Here is a 22891-nt window from a genome sequence, read left to right as displayed (position 1 = left end):
CTAAACCCGTTGCCTCTTTCCATTCAATATTTCCTTCTTTCATCTCTCCGGTCACTTCTTACTTAATATTCCCCTTCCCTTTTCCTCACAATCTCCTACCATCATGCTTTACTTTTCATCCCATTCATTCTTTCTCCTCAGCATTCCATCTTCCTCAACACTTATTTATTTTTTTTATTTTTTTATTTTTGCAGTGCATACTGGCTTGAGGTACCCCAATGGCATTCCTCGAGCTGCTTGGCATAGGTAACAAGTAGGGTAAACGTTAGGCAATGCACAATTTTATAGTATATAATAGTAATGACACTAGTGAAACCTAAGAGTAGTGATGGTAGAGTGAGTTTCAGACATTGCTTATGGCATCTTCTCTTACTGATAGTGTATAAGTATTTAGTGTAGTTAGTGTGGGCAGTCATGGTAGGGTAAGGGATACAGTGAGCAGGGACAGGCTAGTTCAATCCGTCTAGGCTGGGACACACATGTATGGTAAAACAGACAGGCTAGCCAAACATGGAGATTTATGTACAGGAAAATATCTTTAGAAAACAGATTCAGTCTAGCTGTCAACACCTAAACACGCTTGCTTATTAATGTGTAGTTACGTGGTATCTGACCTTGAGTGTGTAAGTAGTCTAAATAATATAACAAGGAGACAACAGGTCAACAGAAATTAAAGAGACTGAGAGTCCATGCTGGCGTGCAGCAGTCACCCCCCGTGTTTGGGTGGATTATTTTGGCTTCTGTCCTCAGCGTAGCCCGATGTCAGCCAACTCCCAATCTGCAGAGCCGCAGTGGTTGCAGGTAAGCCGAGTGGGAGTCTCTGTGCCCATACGCTGATAGTAGTGGTTGGCTCACATGCAGTGTCCCAGGCTGAAGTGGAGCGGGGCGTTGCAGTCCTCTGGACCTCAGAGTTGCCATTTTGAGGCCGGTTAGCAGGCAGGACTTTTGGGTTCTTTCTCCCTTGTTGAGGCAGCTTGATTGGTAAATGGCTGCTTGGGAGTTGCGAGGCAGGTGGGCGTGCTCTGTACTCCAGCTTGCGGCAAAAAAATTCAAATATTTCGTCTAGTCTGAGCTGGAGGTCGGGCAGCTGTCCTATTTTGTCAGGGGTGCTCTTTTCCGCCATTGTACATGAGCCTTGCGTCTCCGCTTGTTACTTGTCAGACATGCCTCCAGACCCCATAGCACGGCGGGTAGGTGCCGGGATTTCCCTCACCGGCGGGGAGGGGGGGATTTGGCTGTGCTCTGATGGGCCCATAGAGGTGGAGGGATTGGCCGCCTCCCTCTCTCCCTCGTGTAGTAGGCCTCCAGCCTCCCGGCATCCAGAACCGCTAGACACCGGTCAAACTCCGGTAGATTCATATGCTTGAGGGCTCATACAAGCTCTGTGGGTATTGCAGTCTTTGGTTTTTCGTTGAAAATTGTAGTTCTTCCTCAACACTTTTAAATCCCTCATTTTATTTTTCCCAACTACCCCCATATTTCCCAAATGCACAGTTGTTTCTAATTCGCCCTTTTTCCATTGTGCCATATCGTTATTCCTTTTTTCCATGAAGTAAAAGCTTGACATTAACAGTGAAGTTGTGACAAGAAGGTTGCAGCAGATTTGAGATTAGCGGTTCCTTACCTACAACACCAAGCACTACACTCATGGAGTCAGGAAGACCTTTCTTATTTTACAATGCTGACCAAGTGAATGCCAGCATCAGTAGTTGTGGTATGGCCACAAGTGCAATAAGCTATACAAATATACTCTTGACAATGTTCTAACATGAATACCATCAACAGAAGAGTGGGATTATGGTGAGTGGTTTCCTCACTTGCGGCTACACTAAAAATACTAATAGTGCTGGTTATGTGTTTGGACTAATGCAGTAATTCTATATAGAAAAATACTCTTTTTATTCTCATGTGTACCAGCCTTGGTTGTCAATAGTGCTGTACCGAACGGTTCGCTGGCGAATAGTTCCTGGCGAACATAGCGTTTTCACGTTCGCCACGGCGGGCGAACATATGTGCGGTTCGATCTGCCCCCTATTCGTCATCATTGAGTAAACTTTGACCCTGTGCCTCACGGTCAGCAGACACATTCCAGCAAATTAGCAGCAGACCCTCCCTTCCAGACCCTCCCACCTCCTGTACAGCATCCATTTTAGATTCATTCTGAAGCTGCATTCTTAGATAGAGGAGGGAAAGTGTAGCTGCTGCTCATTTGATAGGGAAATTGATAGCTAGGCTAGGGTATTCAGTGTCCACTACAGTCCTGAAGAACTCATCTGATCTCTGCTGTAAGGACAGCACCCCAAAAAGCCCTTTTTAGGGCTAGAACATCAGTCTGCTTTTTTTTTTCTGTGTAATGTAATTGCAGTTGCCTGTCTGCCAGCTTCTGTGTCAGGCTCACAGTGGATACTGTGCCCACTTGCCCAGTGCCACCACTCATATCTGGTGTCACAATAGCTTAAGCTTGCATTTAAAAACAAAAAAAATGTCTCTATAGCGTGCCTTTAAAAAGAAAAAAGTTTTTCACTGTAAGTTAATAGCAGTCAGTGTCCTTAAAGCGCGTGTCAGGCCTTCAGCGTGTACTCTGCCAACCTCTGCAAGTGCACAGTGCCACTCTTATCTGGTGTCGCAATAGATTGCATTTAAAAACCCAAAAACTTTTTTCACTGTAATAGATTGAATAGCAGTTAGTTGTCTGCAAGTGTCTGGTTGTCAGGCCTTCAGCGTGTACTCTGCCAACCTCTGCAAGTGCACTTTGCCACTCATATCTGGTGTCACTATAGCGTGCCCTTAAAAATAAAAAAGTTTTTCACTGTTAGCTACCAGTCAGTGTCCTTAAAGCGGGTATCAGGCCTTCAGCGTGTACTCTGCCAACCTCTGCCAGTGCACAGTGCCACTCTTATCTGGTGTCGCAATAGATTGCATTTAAAAAGAAAAAAGTTTTTCACTGTAAGCTAATAGCAGTCAGTGTCCTTAAAGCGGGTGTCAGGCCTTCAGCGTGTACTCTGCCAACTTCTGCAAGTGCACTTTGCCACTCATATCTGGTGTCACAATAGCGTGCCTTTAAAAAGAAAAAAGGTTTTTCACTGTAAACTAATAGCAGTCAGTGTCCTTAAAGCGGGTGTCAGGCCTTCAGCGTGTACTCTGCCAACCTCTGCAAGTGCACTTTGCCACTCATATCTGGTGTCACAATAGCGTGCCTTTAAAAAGAAAAAAGGTTTTTCGCTGTAAGCTAATAGCAGTCAGTGTCCTTAAAGCGGGTGTCAGGCCTTCAGCGTGTACTCTGCCAACCTCTGCAAGTGCACTTTGCCACTCATATCTGTTGTCACAATAGCGTGCCTTTAAAAAGAAAAAAAGTTTTTCACTGTAAGCTAATAGCAGTCAGTGTCCTTAAAGCGGGTGTCAGGCCTTCAGCGTGTACTCTGCCAACCTCTGCAAGTGCACAGTGCCACTCTTATCTGGTGTCACAATAGATTGCATTTAAAAACCCCAAAACTTTTTTCACTGTTATAGATTGAATAGCAGTTAGTTGTCTGCAAGCGTCTGGGTGTCAGGCCTTCAGCATGTACTCTGCCAACCTCTGCAAGTGCACTTTGCCACTCATATCTGGTGTCACTATAGCGTGCCTTTAAAAAGAAAAAAAGTTTTTCACTGTAAGCTAATAGCAGTCAGTGTCCTTAAAGCGTGTGTCAGGCCTTCAGCGTGTACTCTGCCAACCTCTGCAAGTGCACTATGCCAATCATATCTGGTGTCACAAATAACGTTGCAATTAAAAAGAAAAAAGTTTTTCACTGTAAGCTAATAGCAGTCAGTGTCCTTAAAGCGGGTGTCAGGCCTTCAGCGTGTACTCTGCCAACCTCTGCAAGTGCACAGTGCCACTCTTATCTGGTGTCGCAATAGATTGCATTTAAAAACCCAAAAACTTTTTTCACTGTTATAGATTGAATAGCAGTTAGTTGTCTGCAAGCGTCTGGGTGTCAGGCCTTCAGCGTGTACTCTGCCAACCTCTGCAAGTGCACTTTGCCACTCATATCTGGTGTCACAATAGCGTGCCTTTAAAAAGAAAAAAGTTTTTCACTGTAAGCTGATAGCAGTCAGTGTCCTTAAAGCGGGTGTCAGGCCTTCAGCGTGTACTCTGCCAACCTCTGCAAGTGCACTTTGCCACTCATATCTGGTGTCACTATAGCGTGCCTTTAAAAAGAAAAAACTTTTTTCACTGTTATAGATTGAATAGCAGTTAGTGGCCTGCAAGCGTCTGGGTGTCAGGCCTTCAGCGTGTACTCTGCCAACCTCTGCATGTGCACTTTGCCACTCATATCTGGTGTCACAATAGCGTGCCTTTAAAAAGAAAAAAAGTTTTTCACTGTAAGCTAATAGCAGTCAGTGTCCTTAAAGCGGGTGTCAGGCCTTCAGCGTGTACTCTGCCAACCTCTGCAAGTGCACTTTGCCACTCATATCTGGTGTCTCTATAGCGTGCCTTTAAAAAGAAAAAAAGTTTTTTCACTGTAAGTTAATAGCAGTCAGTGTTCTTAAAGCGGGTGTCAGGCCTTCAGCGTGTACTCTGCCACCCTCTGCAAGTGCACTTTGCCACTCATATCTGGTGTCACTATAGCGTGCATTTAAAACCAAAAAACTTTTTCCACTGTTATAGATTGAATAGCAGTTAGTTGTCTTCAAGCGGGTGTCAGGCCTACAGCGTGTACTCTGCCAACCTCTGCCAGTGCGAATTGCCACTCATATCTGGTCTCACAGTAGCTTGCACGCACAGTACCACTAATCCAAGAAAAAAAGACAGGCAGAGGGAGGCCACCCCGCAGGGGCCATCGTCACCGTGGTGCTGTGATTCCCTTTTGCCCTAGAATAATGCCCAGTTTTCAGAGGCCACGTACCCTGAACTTGAAAAGTTCCCAGCTCCCCAGAGGCTGTCCTAGCATCCCGGTCATACAAATATTCATTAACGGCTTTTTCTTGTTGGAACAGGCGGTCGAACATTAGGAGTGTTGAATTCCAACGTGTCGGGCTGTCGCAAATCAAGCGCCTCATTGGCATGTTGTTTCGCCGCTGGATATCTGCAAAGTGCGCCATGGCCGCGTAGGAACGCCTGAAATGGCCACACACCTTCCTGGCCTGCTTCAGGACGTCCTGTAAGCCTGTGTACTTATGCACAAAGCGTTGTACGATCAGATTACACACATGTGCCATGCATGGCACATGTGTCAACTTACCCAACTTCAATGCCGCCAACAAATTTCTTACGTTGAGACATATCCCTGTTATCTACATCCTCTGGCAATAATGGTTGCGCATCACTCATTTCTTCAAACGGATGTGTAAATAACTCCTCTGACATACCAAGTGAAGCGGCTGTGGTGCTAGTGTTGGTGGTGGCACCTCCTCGGCTGAGTCCTCTTCTGCTGCTGCGTCTTGCTCCACATAAACGGCACCCCCCCAGCTCCCCAGGTACTATTCCAAATCCCGGATACGGCAGTGTCACGCCGTCTTGGGTTTGACTTGCTTGAAAGCAGAGAGTCACACCGGACAAGCACTCCTGTCCGCCCTGAACGCACAGGTGGAAAAGTGGCTGACTCCGCAGCAACTGGATATCGGCAAAGTGGTTTGTGACAACGTAAGAAATTTGTTGGCGGCATTGAAGTTGGGCAAGTTGACACATGTGCCATGCATGGCACATGTGTGTAATCTGATCGTACAACGCTTTGTGCATAAGTACACAGGCTTACAGGACGTCCTGAAGCAGGCCAGGAAGGTGTGTGGCCATTTCAGGCGTTCCTACGCGGCCATGGCGCACTTTGCAGATATCCAGCGGCGAAACAACATGCCAATGAGGCGCTTGATTTGCGACAGCCCGACACGTTGGAATTCAACACTCCTAATGTTCGACCGCCTGTTCCAACAAGAAAAAGCCGTTAATGAATATTTGTATGACCGGGATGCTAGGACAGCCTCTGGGGAGCTGGGAATTTTTTTGCCACGTTACTGGACGCTCATGCGCAATACCTGTAGGCTCATGCGTCCTTTTGAGGGGGTGACAAACCTAGTCAGTCGCACCGAAGGCACCATCAGCGACATCATACCATTTGTTTTCTTCCTGGAGCGTGCCCTGCGAAGAGTGCTGGATCAGGCCGTAGATGAGCGTGAAGAGGAAGAGGAAGAGTTGTGGTCCCCATCACCACCAGAAACAGCCTTATCAGCATCGCTTGCTGGACCTGCGGCAACGCTGGAAGAGGATTGTGAGAAAGAGGAGTCAGAGGAGGAATGTGGCTTTGAGGAGGAGGAGGAAGACCAACCACATCAGGCATCCCAGGGTGCTCGTTGTCACCTATCTGGTACCCGTGATGTTGTACCTACATTGAGATCACTGAGGAGGAGGAACGGGAAATGAGTAGCTCGGCATCCAACCTTGTGCAAATGGGGTCTTTCATGCTGTCGTGCCTTTTGAGGGACCCTCGTATAAAAAGGCTGAAGGAGAACGACCTGTACTGGGTGTCCACGGTACTAGACCCCCAGTATAAGCAGAAAGTGGCTGAAATGTTACCAAATTACAACAAGTCGGAAAGGATGCAGCATTTGCAAAACAAATAAAAAAGTATGCTTTACACAGCGTATAAGGGTGATGTCACAGCACAACGGGAATCTAACAGGGGAAGAGGTGAAAGTCATACTCCTCCTCCCACGACCACTCCGGCAAGAACAGGACGCTTTAAAGACGTGTTGTTGATGGAGGACATGCGGAAGTCCTACGCATCGCCACAGCCCTTCGGGATCCACCCTCAGATAACGACTCGACCGACAGGTATCAGACTACCTCACCTTAACTGCAAATATCGACACTCTGAGGAGCGATGAACCCTTTGACTACTGGGTGTGCAGGCTTGACCTGTGGCCCGAGCTATCCCAATTTTGGATAGAACTTCTGGCCTTCCCCGCTTCAAGTGTCCTGTCAGAAAGGACCTTCAGTGCAGCAGGAGGTATTGTCACTGAGAAGAGAAGTCTAGATTACCTCACCTTTATTAAGATGAATGAGGGATGGATCCCGAAGGGACTGACAGTGGGCGATACATTCGACTAAAAAAGGCCTGATGAGATGAGCTGCCTTGGGCTAAAAATGGTGACCCTATGTAGGAGGAACAGTCCCTATTCTGCTCTGTGTCAGTGTGTATCAGGGTCCATGAGGACAGGTGTCAATCCATATTTGCCAAGTGACCCTATGTAGGGGGAACAGTCCCTATTCTGCTCTGTGTCAGTGTGTATCAGGGATCATTAGGACAGGTGTCAATCCATATCTGCCAAGTGACCCTATGTAGGGGGAACAGTCCCTATTCTGCTCTGTGTCAGTGGGTATCAGGGATCATTAGGATAGGTGTAAATCCATATCTGCCAAGTGACCCTATGTAGGGGGAACAGTCCCTATTCTGCTCTGTGTCAGTGTGTATCAGGGATCATTAGGATAGGTGTCAATCCATATCTGCCAAGTGACCCTATGTAGGGGGAACAGTCCCTATTCTGCTCTGTGTCAGTGTGTATCAGGGATCATTAGGATAGGTGTCAATCCATATCTGCCAAGTGACCCTATGTAGGGGGAACAGTCCCTATTCTGCTCTGTGTCAGTGTGTATCAGGGATCATTAGGATAGGTGTCAATCCATATCTGCCAAGTGACCCTATGTAGGGGGAACAGTCCCTATTCTGCTCTGTGTCAGTGTGTATCAGGGATCATTAGGATGGGTGTCAATCCACATCTGCCAAGTGACCCTATGTAGGGGGAACAGTCCCAATTCTGCTCTGTGTCAGTGTGTATCAGGGATCATTAGGATAGGTGTCAATCCATATCTGCCAAGTGACCCTATGTAGGGGGAACAGTCCCTATTCTGCTCTGTCAGTGTGTTTCAGGGATCATTAGGATAGGTGTCAATCCATATCTGCCAAGTGACCCTATGTAGGGGGAACAGTCCCTATTCTGCTCTGTGTCAGTGTGTATCAGGGTCTCTGAGGACAGGTGTCAATCCATATATGCCAAGTGACCCTATGTAGGGAGAACAGTCCCTATTCTGCTCTGTGTCAGTGTGTATCAGGGGCTCTGAGGACAGGTGTCAATCCATATCTGCCAAGTGACCCTATGTAGGGGGAACAGTCTCTATTCTGCTCTGTGTCAGTGTGTATCAGGGTCTCTGAGGACAGGTGTCAATCCATATCTGCCAAGTGACCCTATGTAGGGGGAACAGTCCCTATTCTGCTCTGTGTCAGTGTGTATCAGGGTCCCTGAGGACAGGTGTCAATCCATATTTGCCAAGTGACCCTATGTAGGGGGAACAGTCCCTATTCTGCTCTGTGTCAGTGTGTATCAGGGATCATTAGGACAGGTGTCAATCCATATCTGCCAAGTGACCCTATGTAGGGGGAACAGTCCCTATTCTGCTCTGTGTCAGTGGGTATCAGGGATCATTAGGATAGGTGTCAATCCATATCTGCCAAGTGACCCTATGTAGGGGGAACAGTCCCTATTCTGCTCTGTGTCAGTGTGTATCAGGGATCATTAGGATAGGTGTCAATCCATATCTGCCAAGTGACCCTATGTAGGGGGAACAGTCCCTATTCTGCTCTGTGTCAGTGTGTATCAGGGATCATTAGGATAGGTGTCAATCCATATCTGCCAAGTGACCCTATGTAGGGGGAACAGTCCCTATTCTGCTCTGTGTCAGTGTGTATCAGGGATCATTAGTATAGGTGTCAATCCATATCTGCCAAGTGACCCTATGTAGGGGGAACAGTCCCTATTCTGCTCTGTGTCAGTGTGTATCAGGGATCATTAGGATGGGTGTCAATCCACATCTGCCAAGTGACCCTATGTAGGGGGAACAGTCCCAATTCTGCTCTGTGTCAGTGTGTATCAGGGATCATTAGGATAGGTGTCAATCCATATCTGCCAAGTGACCCTATGTAGGGGGAACAGTCCCTATTCTGCTCTGTCAGTGTGTTTCAGGGATCATTAGGATAGGTGTCAATCCATATCTGCCAAGTGACCCTATGTAGGGGGAACAGTCCCTATTCTGCTCTGTGTCAGTGTGTATCAGGGTCTCTGAGGACAGGTGTCAATCCATATATGCCAAGTGACCCTATGTAGGGAGAACAGTCCCTATTCTGCTCTGTGTCAGTGTGTATCAGGGGCTCTGAGGACAGGTGTCAATCCATATCTGCCAAGTGACCCTATGTAGGGGGAACAGTCTCTATTCTGCTCTGTGTCAGTGTGTATCAGGGTCTCTGAGGACAGGTGTCAATCCATATCTGCCAAGTGACCCTATGTAGGGGGAACAGTCTCTATTCTGCTCTGTGTCAGTGTGTATCTGTCATGCCTTAACTATGGTATCCTCTTACTTCCTGGTTCCACGGAGCCTAGCCACACCCCTTTATGACACGGTCTCCTTATTTAATCCGACCGCACCAGCTGATCGACGCTGGATTATTGAACTACGTTCCGTACTCACGAACCGGCTACAACTTCATTGTGAAAGCCTTCTGTTACCGGACCGGACTGGAAGACACTTCAAGTTCCCTTCACCTCTCCTCATCCACGACTAAAGCTGAACTCTCTTATGATAACCGCCTCTGAGGAGATCTCGGGAACCAGTGTTCTATGTGCCGGAAGCTAAGTAAAACCTCTGTGATAAGCGTTACATCTCAAAGCCGTTATTTCCTGTCTCCAAAGTCCTTCTATAAAACAACCCAGTTACAGCTATCTTCAACTCATTCACTATACAAGTTAGCTGCATCTGTCTTGCTTCAGTTAAATGCTATGGAACAGCTATTGTAACTTCTTATCACCTAATTCGTTAATACTACTAAGAGACTCTTTCTGATTCAGTGTCTGCTAATTACTACCGTTTACTACTTAAAGCTACAGTGCCTGTAATTGTGGACTTCAGTTATCGTTTACTACTTAAAGCTACAGTGCCTGTAATTGTGGACTTCAGTTATCGTTTACTACTTAAAGCTACAGTGCCTGTAATTGTGGACTTCAGTTATCGTTTACTACTTAAAGCTACAGTGCCTCTAATTGTGGACTTCAGTTATCGTTTACTACTTAAAGCTACAGTGCCTGTAATTGTGGACTTCAGTTATCGTTTACTACTTAAAGCTACAGTGCCTGTAATTGTGGACTTCAGTTATCGTTTACTACTTAAAGCTACAGTGCCTGTAATTGTTGACTTCAGTTATCGTTTACTAATTAAAGCTACAGTACCTGTAAATTGGACTTAACGTCACAATATCTTCTATTTTATAATAAATATTCAAACTATAAGAAATCTGCAGTTGTGTTCCTTCATAACAAATGTTTAAACGTGACAGTATCAGGGTCTCTGAGGACAGGTGTCAATCCATATCTGCCAAGTGACCCTATGTAGGGGGAACAGTCCCTATTCTGCTCTGTGTCAGTGTGTATCAGGGATCATTATGATAGGTGTCAATCCATATCTGCCAAGTGACCCTATGTAGGGGGAACAGTCCCTATTCTGCTCTGTGTCAGTGTGTATCAGGGATCATTAGGATAGGTGTCAATCCATATCTGCCAAGTGACCCTATGTAGGGGGAACAGTCCCTATTCTGCTCTGTGTCAGTGTGTATCAGGGATCATTAGGAGAAGTTTGCGTCCACCGTTCGAGAACCGAAAATGTTGTGTTCGCGACATCACTATATGTGAGTAACTATGATATCTGTTTAACAGCTATTTTGGTACCAGCAGGCTGGAGTATAACTGCAAGTCATTTAGGGGACATGGGTACCTTGCTCGAGGGTATGTAGCACTCTCAGCCAATACCTCGGCTTGGCAGATCCATATCTTCCCTGGGAGTTCTCTTGATCGCCTGGTTGCGTCTTTGTGTCAATGCGAGCTGTGGTTTGCGCCTGGCATCTCGCTTGTTCTTGGCCTCCCTGGAAGGTAGCATCGCTGCGCCCCGGGTTTGTAGTTTCCGGGTTGGGTATGAGTCTTTCTCCCCGGAGGAGTAGCTGAGGTTCTTGTTGGTTGTTCGTCTCCTGGGAGGTCTGTGTTTCTGCTTCTGTGTGGGGCGTCTGTGGTGTGAAGCTTTGCCTGCTCCCCACTTGGGTGGTCTTGGTGCTTGTGGCAGGGGTGTTTGGCTGACGGGTCTGCTCGATGGAGCCCTGTGCACCTCCTCACTATTCCTCTTCTGCTTCCCAGATTGTGGGCTGCGGATTAGTGCTTGGGCCCTCCGGGTACTCATTTCAGGCGGTGGGTGCCGATGCCCTGGGACCCTGTCTGGGGGCAGTACCTGAGGTGCAGGCGTCACGGGTGGTTTCTGCCGTTCCTCACAGCCTTTCCAGTACTGCTGGCACATGAAGTCGAACTTTTGCCGGAATCTTGCTTCCCAGCTGCTGTGGCACAAGTTGGACTTCGCTGCTTTGTCGTCGGACATTTTAGAATAGGCCGCGTGTGTGGCGTTGTCTCTGTTGCCGCCTAGGTGCTTTGCCGAGGTGAGTAGTCTCCTGGTGGGGACCGGGATAACCCCCGCCGGCCCAGAGGGGGGGGGGGGGGAGTACGGGGCACAGACTGATCGTTGGTCTGAGTGCCCGGGTCGCCCCCGACGTAGAGACCGGCCGCATCTCCCGCCGGGTCGGCTCCAGGCCACAGAAGAGTGGAGGTCGCATCTGTTGTTGTGCACGGGTGGAGGGGTGATAATCCGCTCCAGGTTGTACCCGGTGTGCGGGCGTAGATTAGGCATGTGGGTATAGTCAGTTTTGGGGTGTTTTACCCCCATTAGAGTTCTTTTTTCCCCGATATTAGACAGGAGTTCCATCTGCCTGCGACCTGCCATGATGGCGTCCAAACCCCACCCCCCGGGATTTTGTAATTTGTAGTTAAAGGATGCCTCTAATTAAGAGGTAAGTGCAGGTGTAGATGTTACATAAGCATCAATTGTTTGTGCTTGTGGGATGTGGTAGTTCAATCTTTTAGGTTTCCATATAAAAAGGGAGATAAAAGCAGAAGAGACTAATAGTGCAATTCTGAAAAAGAACTGATGAGGATGGTTAGCTTCAACCTAGGAAGACCAACCAGCCCCACAGGAATTACCTCTTATGCAAAGATCAATATGTGGTAGTAAACTTTATTAAGAGAAAGTACATACAGACAGAAATGGTGTTTGTGCAACCAAAATTTGATCAAACTAATATGTATAAAATGATAGAAGAATGCTAGAACTGTACCATAGATACTCACTATACAACTGTAACTCCACGAGCTACAAATGTAGCAGTTCAGGACAAATAGTTAAACTAATTTGATACAAATATAGATGAGACCTTGAGGGACCAGAAAACAGGGAGGAAAAAACTCTACCCTGTTACCGTCTCTTAGGTAAAGGATGGTCACCTAGACTGGGTAAAAAGGGGGTAACCCTAGGGTAATGAAACAAAATAAAGAAAATAAATCCAAAGGTGGTCTAACTAAGAGACAACCATGAGGAAAAGTACCCAGTCCAATTCCGATAGTAAATGTTTAAAGGAAAAAATAATAAATAACTTTATTAAGGTATATAGTACAATGTATACATAGGTTCCAATCTAAATAGATAGAGTCAGCCAAAAGGAATAACCCACCATCAAAAATAGAGAGAGTGGCTAGATAATAGCCTACTATATATAATCCTTCTAAAGAGAAAGGAAAATAACTAAATGATGCTTTGGCTGAGGGTATAGAAGCACTAATAGGGGTGGAGAGAATAGGTGGAGAGAAGTGGGTAATATGATGTGTAGGTTAAAAACATGGAAATGGAAAAAAACATAGTATCGTATTCACATGACGGGGTATGTCAATTTTGATCAAAATAGTAGAGTCACTAGGGCAGACAGAATTTTTACCAAATTTGACATACCCCATCATAATGTTTGTTTGGATTCTGCTCTTTATCAATTCTATGGTATTTGTTTATTAATTTTGCAGCAATTTAGAGTCTTAATGTTGTCTAGTGACCTATATGAACTCTTCATTTTAATTCATATGTATAGGTGTCCTATATATCTCAGATATGGTCCTCTCTTTGACTGTGTGTCCAAATTCGATATTCAAATATTTGGACTAGCAATTACCTTCATTATGGAATTATGACTATTTCTTGGGTCATCATTTGCTATAATGTTTTATATACACACTTCTGTTTGATTATAATCTTCAAATATTCGACTTTGAGGCAATTGTGACATAGCCTTGTAGGTTACTGTAGAAACGCTGTTCTTAGCGTTTTAATATAGAATCTCTTCCCCCTTTTATGGATCTAATAGAAATTCTGACTAATTTCGGACATTCAGATGATTCCAATTGTCCAAAGTGCCAAAGTTCGGAAGTGCTGAACCGAATTGCCGAAGTGCTTCTGAAAAGTGGCAAAACGGGTAGGGTTAGGGTTGGGATAAGAGTAGGGTTAGGAGATGGGTTAGGGTAAGGAGTAGGGTTAGTGGTAAGGTTAGGGTTGGGTTAGGAGTAGGGTACCTCTACCCCTAAACCTACCCTAACCCAATCTTACTCATAACCCAACCCTACTCATAATCCAACCCTTAACCCTACTCCTACTCTTAACCCTACTCCTAACCCAACCCCTAACCCTACACTTACCCTAAGTCCCGAATTTCGGAAGTGCTTAACCTAACCGAATTGCAGAAGTCCAGAATTGCCAAATTTCGGAATGCAGAACTGAATTTTTTGCCCTTGCACATCCCTAATAAGCAGCTTGCTATTATGAAGGGTAACCCTAGAATCAAGCTGTGTGATCTTCGGGATACACATCATGACTGCGCATGCGCACTGGGACGTCCCTCGGGAATGAACTCCGCCCACGTCATTATGAGGACTTATGTAATTGGTTCTTTCCCGCTATGAGCGGGATTTACCTGCCTCAAAAAAGAGGCTCTGTGGATACTGGCTTAGCTCTTGAGAAAGGCAGAGTTACCGCCGAAACATGCGTCGGGCTATCAATGCTTACACGCTGATTTTACTCTGATAGTTATTTAGAATTGACTGCGGTACCAGATAGACTCTGATTCCTTTTATTTAGGGGGCTGCCTTGAAACAGCAGGGGGGTTTGTTCAGTGAGCACTAACAGATTTTTGTCTACCATCCACCTGTATTCGTGCCAGTGGCGGGGGAACGGGCAATTGCCCCCCCCGAGAAAATAGTGAGGCCGAGGCTCTCCTCTGCCAGCCCATGCAGGGCTGGCGCTATCCAAGCACAAGCCCTGATGTTTGCCTTCACAGAGCGGAGGGGAGATCAGTGAGCTGCAGGCTAGAGTTCGCTAGAGCCACTAGGTCCCGGAAAGAAAGCAATGTTTCCCCCTCCCTCAGCACAGGTAAGAAGGGAGGGGGGACATTAAAAGACCACTATAGTGCCAGGAAAACAAACTCGTTTTCCTGGCACTATAGTGCCCTGAGGGTGCCCCCACCCTCAGGGTCCCACTCTCACCGGGCTGAAGGGGGAGGAAGGGGGTTAAACACTCACCTTTAAACACTCCAGCACTGGGCTCCCTCGGCGCTGGGGACTCTCCTCCGGTCGTTATCAGCTCATTCAGCCAGTCCATGGGAAAGCATTCGCAATGCTTTCCTATGGACTGCAGCGTCTTCTCACTGTGAAAATCACAGTGAGAAGCGCCTCTAGCGGCTGTCAATGAGACAGCCACTAGAGGCTGGATTAACCCTATTATAAACATAGCAGTTTCTCTGAAACTGCTAGGTTTAGAGCAGGCAGGGTTAATCCTAGATAAACCTGGCACCCAGACCACTTCATTGAGCTGAAGTGGTCTGGGTGCCTATAGTGGTCCTTTAACTATATTTATTTAGTTATTATTTATAAAAAATAAATAAAAAAATCTTTCATCTGCCCCCCTATCCCCTCACACAAACTATAACCCTCTACACACTGCACCACATAAAAATATACAGCCCCCCCATACACACACACAGCCCCCCCCATACACACACACAGCACCCCCCATACACACACACAGCACCCCCCATACACACACACAGCACGGCCCCGTAACAGAACCCACTGACAACCTGCCTCCCCCCTCCTACGCAGCCCCCTTAACAGCTCATTCCCTCCTGTACACCCCCCTCCCTCCTATGCTGGCTGCCGGCAGTCCCCGCCCATGTGAGGACGGAAGCGGAAGGCTGTGATCGCCGTGCACGGCTTGTTGTGGTTCCAGTGACTGCAGGACGTTCCTTCCCATTACCTGCTCTGCTCAGCCCGCACCCCCAGGATGGCCGCTCCAACGCTCCCACTACCTCCGCAGTTCAAATCCCTGCAGCACCACCTGAGGACAGCGCAGGAGCATGACAAGAGAGACCCGGTGGTGGCTTATTACTGTGAGTAGCAGTCCGTGAGCACTGTGACACCTGACAATACAACCTACCTGATCACCTAGCTGATCTACCTGTGTGGGCAAACACATCCATACTGCGATACCTGTTTATTTATTTATGTATATATCATTTATATTATTGTGTGTGTGTGTGTTTACACACTCCCTCTCTCTCTCTCTCTCTCTATTTTCAGGAGAAATCACAAAAGGGATTATTAGTTTATAACGTTTTAAATAAAGAAACCCCCCCAATTCCATTCCCCCTTGGGAATGAGTTGACTAATTTAATATTCTCAATTATTCATATTTTAGAATAGGTCAATTGCTTAAGAAACACCAGCAGAAAACTATAAACGCTAACAGGGCGCACGCAGTGCTTACAAAATGTTCAGTTGTGAATAAAAAGAACTGCTTTTAAAACTCTCCAAATGTCAGTCTTCTTCTGTCACTCCCGCCCCAAATGAACGTTTCATAAAGATAACATCGATATGAAATGCTCATAAAAACTTTTTTGCAATTTCACTGTAGGGACTACTTTGTCTTATGTATTTTTCCTACACTTGACAAAAGACAGAGCTATCATTTGTCAAACCTTCAGCCGTCACTAGTGACAGCTGAGTAAAAATTGCATTTTCATGTGTCCTCCATAGACATCAGTATTGTACTCTCGAGCATGCACGTCTCCTGGTAGATGATGATGATGATGATGGGCTTACATGATTGGGATATAGTGACACAACAGGTAAGGGTAGGGAAGAAAAGTAGGTTGCTATAGGATAGTATATGATATGCCAGGAGCTGCAGAGGACCTAGCAGATAAAGTTGATGGCGCCCGTGAGGAACAGATTCAGGTAAGTAAAAATGCTATTATAGCATTTACTGAAATAAATAAAACCGTGGAGGTTAGTTATACAAAAACAACTACTTACTTCCCCACCCCATATTACCTTAGAAGCACTCGTGAGTACTTAAAAAATTCAAATGAGTGCATGTATGTTAGCCATTTTCTCTAGCAGAGCACACACAACTTTGAAGCAGCAGGCGGACATACTAAAAGGAATGCCAAGGGTGAATGACAGAAGGGAATGCCCATAGGCATCGATTAAAAAAAAAATATTACATTGCTCTGGGTTAAAATCCACAAAAGAGACCACATATATATTTGTTGTTAACCCATAAATACAGTGCCAGATTTTGAGACTCAGATTTAAGTGAGATTATTACTACATTCTATGAGGGTGACTTAAACAGCTGAATGCTTATGGACTTTATTGGGAAAAGTAATAAAAATTACTGTGGATTAAAAACCACAAAACATACCACACAAGTAATCACCATGGGTATTCCCTAACTACAGTAACTGGTTTTGACACTCAGATTAAGCTAGATTATTGCTGCATTCTATGGAATGATAAGGGTGAATGACCCCACCGAATACCTATAGACATTAATCGTAAAAACTAAACCGATGTGAATTAAAGACCACATAATTATTTACAATGGGTATTGTCTGATTACAGTTACAGGTTCTGAGCCTCAGATTAAGTAAATGCTACTTTCTATGGAATGACATGGGCGAATGACATCAATTTTTTTTTAAAAGAACGCTTCAAGCACCATAATCGCTACAGTGCACTGCAGTCGTTATGGTGTCAGCATTGCCCCCACCGTAAATAGTCAAATCATTTTAGAACATATTAAACGGACGCTATAGGCACCCAGATACTTCAGCTCATTTCAGTGTTACCTGTTCACTTAAAGGGACACTCCAGGCACCCAGACCACTTCTGCTCATTGGAGTGGTCTGGGTGGCAACTCCCACTACCCTTAACCCTGCAAGTGTAATTATTGCAGTTTTTTATAAACTGCAATAATTACCTTGCAGGGTTAAGTCCTCCCCTAGTGGCTGTCTACTAGACAGCCACTAGAGGGAACGTCCTGGTCCCTAGCACAGATTATCTGTGCTAGAGCGTCGCTGGACGTCCTCACGCTGTGTGAGGACCTCCAACGTCACTCTATTCCCCATAGGGAAGCATTGAAATTCATTTTCAATGCTTTCCTATGGGGTGCGCCAATGCGCATTGGGACTCCTCGGCCGGTGGGCGGAATCAGTCTCGCCCACCGGCCGACGGAGGAAGAAGGTGGAGCGGCGGGGGAGGAGCAGGCAGCGACGTGGGACATGTCGCATCCTGAGGTAAGTGACTGAAGGGGATTTCACCCCTTCAGTAACCAGGGATTGGGGGGTGGGAGGGAGAGGGACCCTCCAGTGCCAGGAAAACGGATTGTTTTCCTGGCACTGGAGTTTCCCTTTAACCCTGCAAAGGTAATTATTGCAGTTTTAAAGAAACCACTAGAGGGATTTCTGACGCTAGAAGGCCTCGCGCTATGCATGGGAACACCCAGGGTCATCCAAAACCCAATAGGAAAGCATTATACATTGCTTTTCTACAGGGGGAGCCCTAATGCGAGCACGACAATTGCCGTGCATGCACATTAGGTCTTCCCTGCCAGTTGGCGTTAGCAGGGGAGGAGCAGAGGACGAACCCAATCTAGCGCAGAGGTAAGTGTCAGAAGGCTTTTCTTATTCCCTTTTGCACCACGGTGGAGGAGGCACCAGATAGAGAGTCACTATAGGAAGCTATAGTGCCAAAAAAACAACTTTATTTTCCTGGCACTATAGTGTCCCTTTAACTTCTTTTCAGGGATATCTCATTGATTGAGAGCAGCAGCTAATTGCTCTAATTCCTCCAAACCTATGTGCTGAGTCCTGTACTTCTGGTTACAGTAGTTAGAAGTCAGTGTTCTAAAACATTTTGACCTCCTCGATCTGTTGGGTGTAGTGCCAAGGCACTCCTAGAACCGCAGTCCAGAGCTTGACAAAATTGCTTTGAATCTAGGAGCCAGCTAAAAAAGTTATGATCTAGGTTCTTTTTTTTTAACCAACAAAGCTTTGTTTTCAGCTACAAAAATACAATTCCTAAAAGTGAAGTGTTAAAAAAACCTCATAAAGTGATTTATAAGTTAAAACACAAGTAAACAAATAGTGAAATGGTAAAATACACAAGGGTCATCTTACCCTCTAGTATATATAGTTTGAGAGTTAAACACAAAAGAGCAAAAAAAAACAAAATATAGTGTAGATGGTACCAATAGAGGTACAATAGTTAAGAGGTAATAAATACTCACGTGGAGTGGAGAGGCTCACTCAATTTGCAGATGTGCCTTTTCAAGTAGCACGCCACTTTAATTCAACCAGGGTAACTTTATCCCTCAGGAAGAAAACATGGGACACAAACAGTGTAGTCTGTCCGAGATTTGTTTTATAAATAAACAAAAAATGTATATTGTGCATCTGGAGTAGAGCCTTTCACTCCTAGGCTCTAAGGTATAAAGGTGTGGTGTCATTTTGTGGGGTGACACTTCCCCAAAACTATATATCAGGAACTTGGACTCACAGTCTTCCTTCTTGTTCTTTAAAATGTTTTATTGCCATATGCAGAGAATAAATAAAATTCATATAGCAAACAGAGCTGCCCAACACAACTGCTTAACCTATTATAAATATAAAAATGTGTATTGTCCACAGATGTCACCTATGTTTTATTGTTGATAAATCAGCAGACACAAGCTGTCGTGGCATTGTTTGCTACCATGTTTTATTTTATGCACAATAAATAAAGAATAAAAAAATTCATATAGCAAAATACAAGTAGACTGGAGCAAAAGTCTCACTTCTAAAAACTGCCAAAATGCGCTTCACCACTTGGGCTTCTTCAGTCCCGTCTGACGTTTCCACTAGGCCTCACTGTAATCTGCAGAAGAATTGATGGTTTACACTATATGGTACCGGTCTGGAGCATTCCATTTGGTAATTATTTATGTGATCTGTTTTATGGATCTTAATCCACAGCAATTTGTTTTTTCTATTCTTGTCTATTGGCATTCAGTTGTCATTTATCCTTTTAATTCACAGAATGCAGCAATAATTTCACTTAATCTGAGTCTCAGGACCCATCCCTATTCAGGGAATACCCAGAGTAATGAGTTATGAAGTCTGTTTTGTGGTTTTTAATCCACAGCAAATATATTCATATTTCCCATTAATGTCTAAGGACATTGATTGTGTTAGTTACCGTTGCCATTCCAAAGAATGCATCAATAATCTCACTTAATCTGCATCTCAGAAACTGTCACTGTAGTTTGGTTATACCTACAGTAATTATTTATGTGGTCAGTTTTATGTTTTTCAAACCAGAGCCCTTTATTTATTTTTTTTATTTTGTTGGTGTATGTGGGAATTCCATTCTGTCATTCCATTTAGTGTATCTGGTAGCAGGGATTTAGAAGCCATCACCCATGTCATGGATAATTTTGACAGTGGTCCATGCCCTGAAAAATTTCCACGCAAGTGAAGTAGCTCTGCTTTGAGCAAAATACACATATTTCTCATGCAAAATATGGACAGAGGGAGAGATTGATCTGTGTTCTATTTTTAAAAGGATTAGGTTGTCCTAGATCTTTACTGATAATATGGTAATAGTAACTGGTATGAAATGCTGCCTGATCGTCCATTAGCGTTAAGAATACAAATCTGCATTACTAGCACTATAGTGCCCTCTGGTCCTTCTCCTCCTCATGGCCCCCTGGTATGTAAAGGTTAAAAGAAACCCCCCGGCCCCCAACCATGAGCATCAGGTGGGGGCACTAAATTAAAATAGGGGGGACGGGACAACCAATCAGAGCCCTCTAAGTCAAATTGCAGGGCATGGGAAGGCTTTAAAAGCCTTTCTCCACCCTGCGGATCTTAGTCTGCGCAGTGCCTTCGCTGGCTGAACATGTATTATTATTTTTTTTCTGCTTTTTTTTTTTTTTTTTTTGCCACTCTGGTCTTTTTTTATTTTATAAATTCGACGGGCTTTTTAAATTGGCCTCTTTTAGGGCTCAAAAAAGAAGATTTTAGAAAAAATAAGACTTAAAATAATAAGTATTTTTATTTACAGGGACATTTTATTGTCCCCCTTCACTATTTTTAGGATTAGGGGGTAGATAAAAATGTATTTTTTTTTCGGGGGGGGGGGGGGGGGGGGGGCGGCGACTAGGGGCTTGGGGACCCCTAGTCGTCGTCCCCCCCCCCCCCAGGTTTTTACTTTTAGAGTCCCCACCCACCGCTCATGTCCCCCCATTGTCATTTAGGGCCTCCATCTGCTGCTCATGGGCGGGGGGAGGACCTATGTCCCCCACCACTTGTCACTAGGGCACCCCCCGCTAATGGGTGGGGCCAGGATAATAGGTCCCCTTCCCCTGTTTTATCTTAGGGCCCCTCACTCGCCGTGGTGCACGAGTTGAGTCTTGGGGGGGGGGGGGGGGAAACTATGTCCACCCCCTCCTGTTAATTGTTATAGGTCTCCCACTAAGGGGCACTTTATTAGAGGCGTGAGGGGGTCTTTTTTTACAACAGTGAGTAGCCACGCCCTAACTCGCAGCAGAGTGAACAGGAGCAAATGAATTACTAATACGAAGTAATGTGTACTTATTATTAGTACATTTGGCTAAAATACCAATTTAAGTCTTTCCGGCCTTTTGGTAGATAGCTCCCTAATACCGTGGGAATTAGGGAACTATTTACTAAACGGCTGCAAGATGCAGCCGCGGCACAAATAGGATCGGAGTTTCATTCATTCAAATGAAATTCCGATACAAACAGAAACTACCGAATGCCATTCTAACACGAATGAACAAACTGTTCATTCTGTTATGACGGAATTCGGTAGTTTTGCCGGCATCCTATCTATATGACAGGACGCTGGGGAATAGTGAAAGGAAGCATCGCGAGATCAGGTGAGAATTGTGGGAAAATTCCTTTGACCGCGAGAAGTGGGACAAAGCTGGTCAAACGTTGGAAACCTCCCTAAGACAAAGTAATCCCTACTTTGTCTTATGTTTTAAAGTAAACTAGAGCAGACAGGAAGTAAAGAAGAACAGATCCTGAGAGAGGGAGAGAAGAGGAATCGATTTAAGAAAGGGAAGTTTGGCATGACAGTGCCGCTTTAAGGCAGTAGCAAGTACAGATTTGTTTTGCTTTTGTTGTTGTTGAAGTTGTGGATTACATACACACAATTATTAAAACATTTCAACCATGTGTCTGTACTTCTGTTTAGTTGTTTTGGATTCTTTATTATAGTGTCTCAGCAAACCAAATTCTGCACAGGTTTAGTTAAAACCATTCCCCATAGGAAACCATTGATTCAAAAATCTGACGCTAGGTGTCCTCATGCAGAGTGTAAGGACATCCAGAGTCCGTTACGGGACCAAACACCAATTCCAATTTTGGAAGCCCTCTAGTGGCTGTGTGGTAGACAGCCACTGGAGGCTGACTTAATTCTGCAATGTAAACATTGCAGTTTCTTTGGAATTGCAATGTTTAACATTGAAGCACTAGGTGCAAATGGACACTGCACCCAGACCGCTTCAGTTAGTTGAAGTGGTCCTGGTGCCTACAGTGTCCTTTTAGCTGATGCTCTCAGTCAATGAATTTCATAAAAAAAGACCGGAATAATTTGTCACTAATGCAGAAGTAGAAATTTTTGTTTTAGTAATATCTGAAGAAGAACCTGAGCTACAAATGCCCCAGGAAAAGTGACTATTGAAGTAGCCACCCTATTTGTGCAAACTAACCTGTCAAAGTTTTTTTTTAAATTGCGGAGCTACCTTTTGTGAAGCTTGTCATTTCCCCAGCCATCACCAGTGATGGCTGTAGAGAACAAGCTTTCTATAGATTCCTGCAGAATCCTCCATAGACCTCAATTCTGTATTCTTGCTCATGTGCGAGCTTACAGCACTGACATTGGGTCCTGGCAACTGAAGTGCCAGAAGCTGAGAGGAGCAACAGGAAGAGAATAGCTGGCTGTGTCCGCAAGTAATAGGACCGGGTAAGTCCCACCTTTCTCTGCCCCACATGGGTCCCTGCCAATTTATGCAAAGACTCCAGACAGTAGCAGAGCCGCTTTAGCAGATATTACCAGTCATAAAAGAAGATGTGTTTAGTTGTAGATCTCACCAGAAATACAATTGCAGATAATACAATACAAACTGCAATGGAAATGTGTATCATACATTTGAAAATATATACTTATAGGGACACTATAGGCACCCAGACCACTTCAGCTCATTGAAGTGGTCTGGGTGCACTGTCCCTATTGCACTTAGTCCTGCAATGTAAAATATCCAGAGAAGCTGTAATGTTTACATTGCAGCACAAAGTCTGCCTCCAGTGGCCGTCTAACAGACAGCCACTGGAGGCGCTTCCTGGCTGTTACCGGACTTTTGGTCTGATAACCGATGCTGGACATCCTCACGCTCTGCATATAGGGGCATCCATAGTAAAGCATTGATTACATTTTTTTTCTATGTGGAGGTATAATGCGCGAGTGGCATTTGTCATGCATGTGCATCACCGCCAGCTAGTTGGAGGAGGTGGAGCCATGAGGTAAGTAAATAAAGGGTTTTTAACCCTTTATT

At 45.1% G+C, this 22891-nt stretch overlaps 1 protein-coding gene across 1 annotated transcript in view; it reads left to right on the top strand.

Moving 5' to 3' along the window:
- Nucleotides 1–15143: 15143 nt before the first annotated feature.
- The window catches only part of VTA1 (vesicle trafficking 1), a 239811-nt gene continuing 232063 nt past the window's right edge, over nt 15144–22891 (top strand). The window contains exon 1 of the mRNA XM_063443615.1: nt 15144–15377. Within this exon, the coding sequence (XP_063299685.1) occupies nt 15272–15377 (106 nt within the window). The 5' untranslated portion in view covers nt 15144–15271. The remainder of the gene's footprint in view (nt 15378–22891) is intronic.

This window comes from Pelobates fuscus, chromosome 2 (genome assembly GCF_036172605.1).
Source record: "Pelobates fuscus isolate aPelFus1 chromosome 2, aPelFus1.pri, whole genome shotgun sequence".
Taxonomy (NCBI): Eukaryota; Metazoa; Chordata; class Amphibia; order Anura; family Pelobatidae; genus Pelobates; species Pelobates fuscus.
This window is presented reverse-complemented; position numbering and strand designations above follow the sequence as displayed.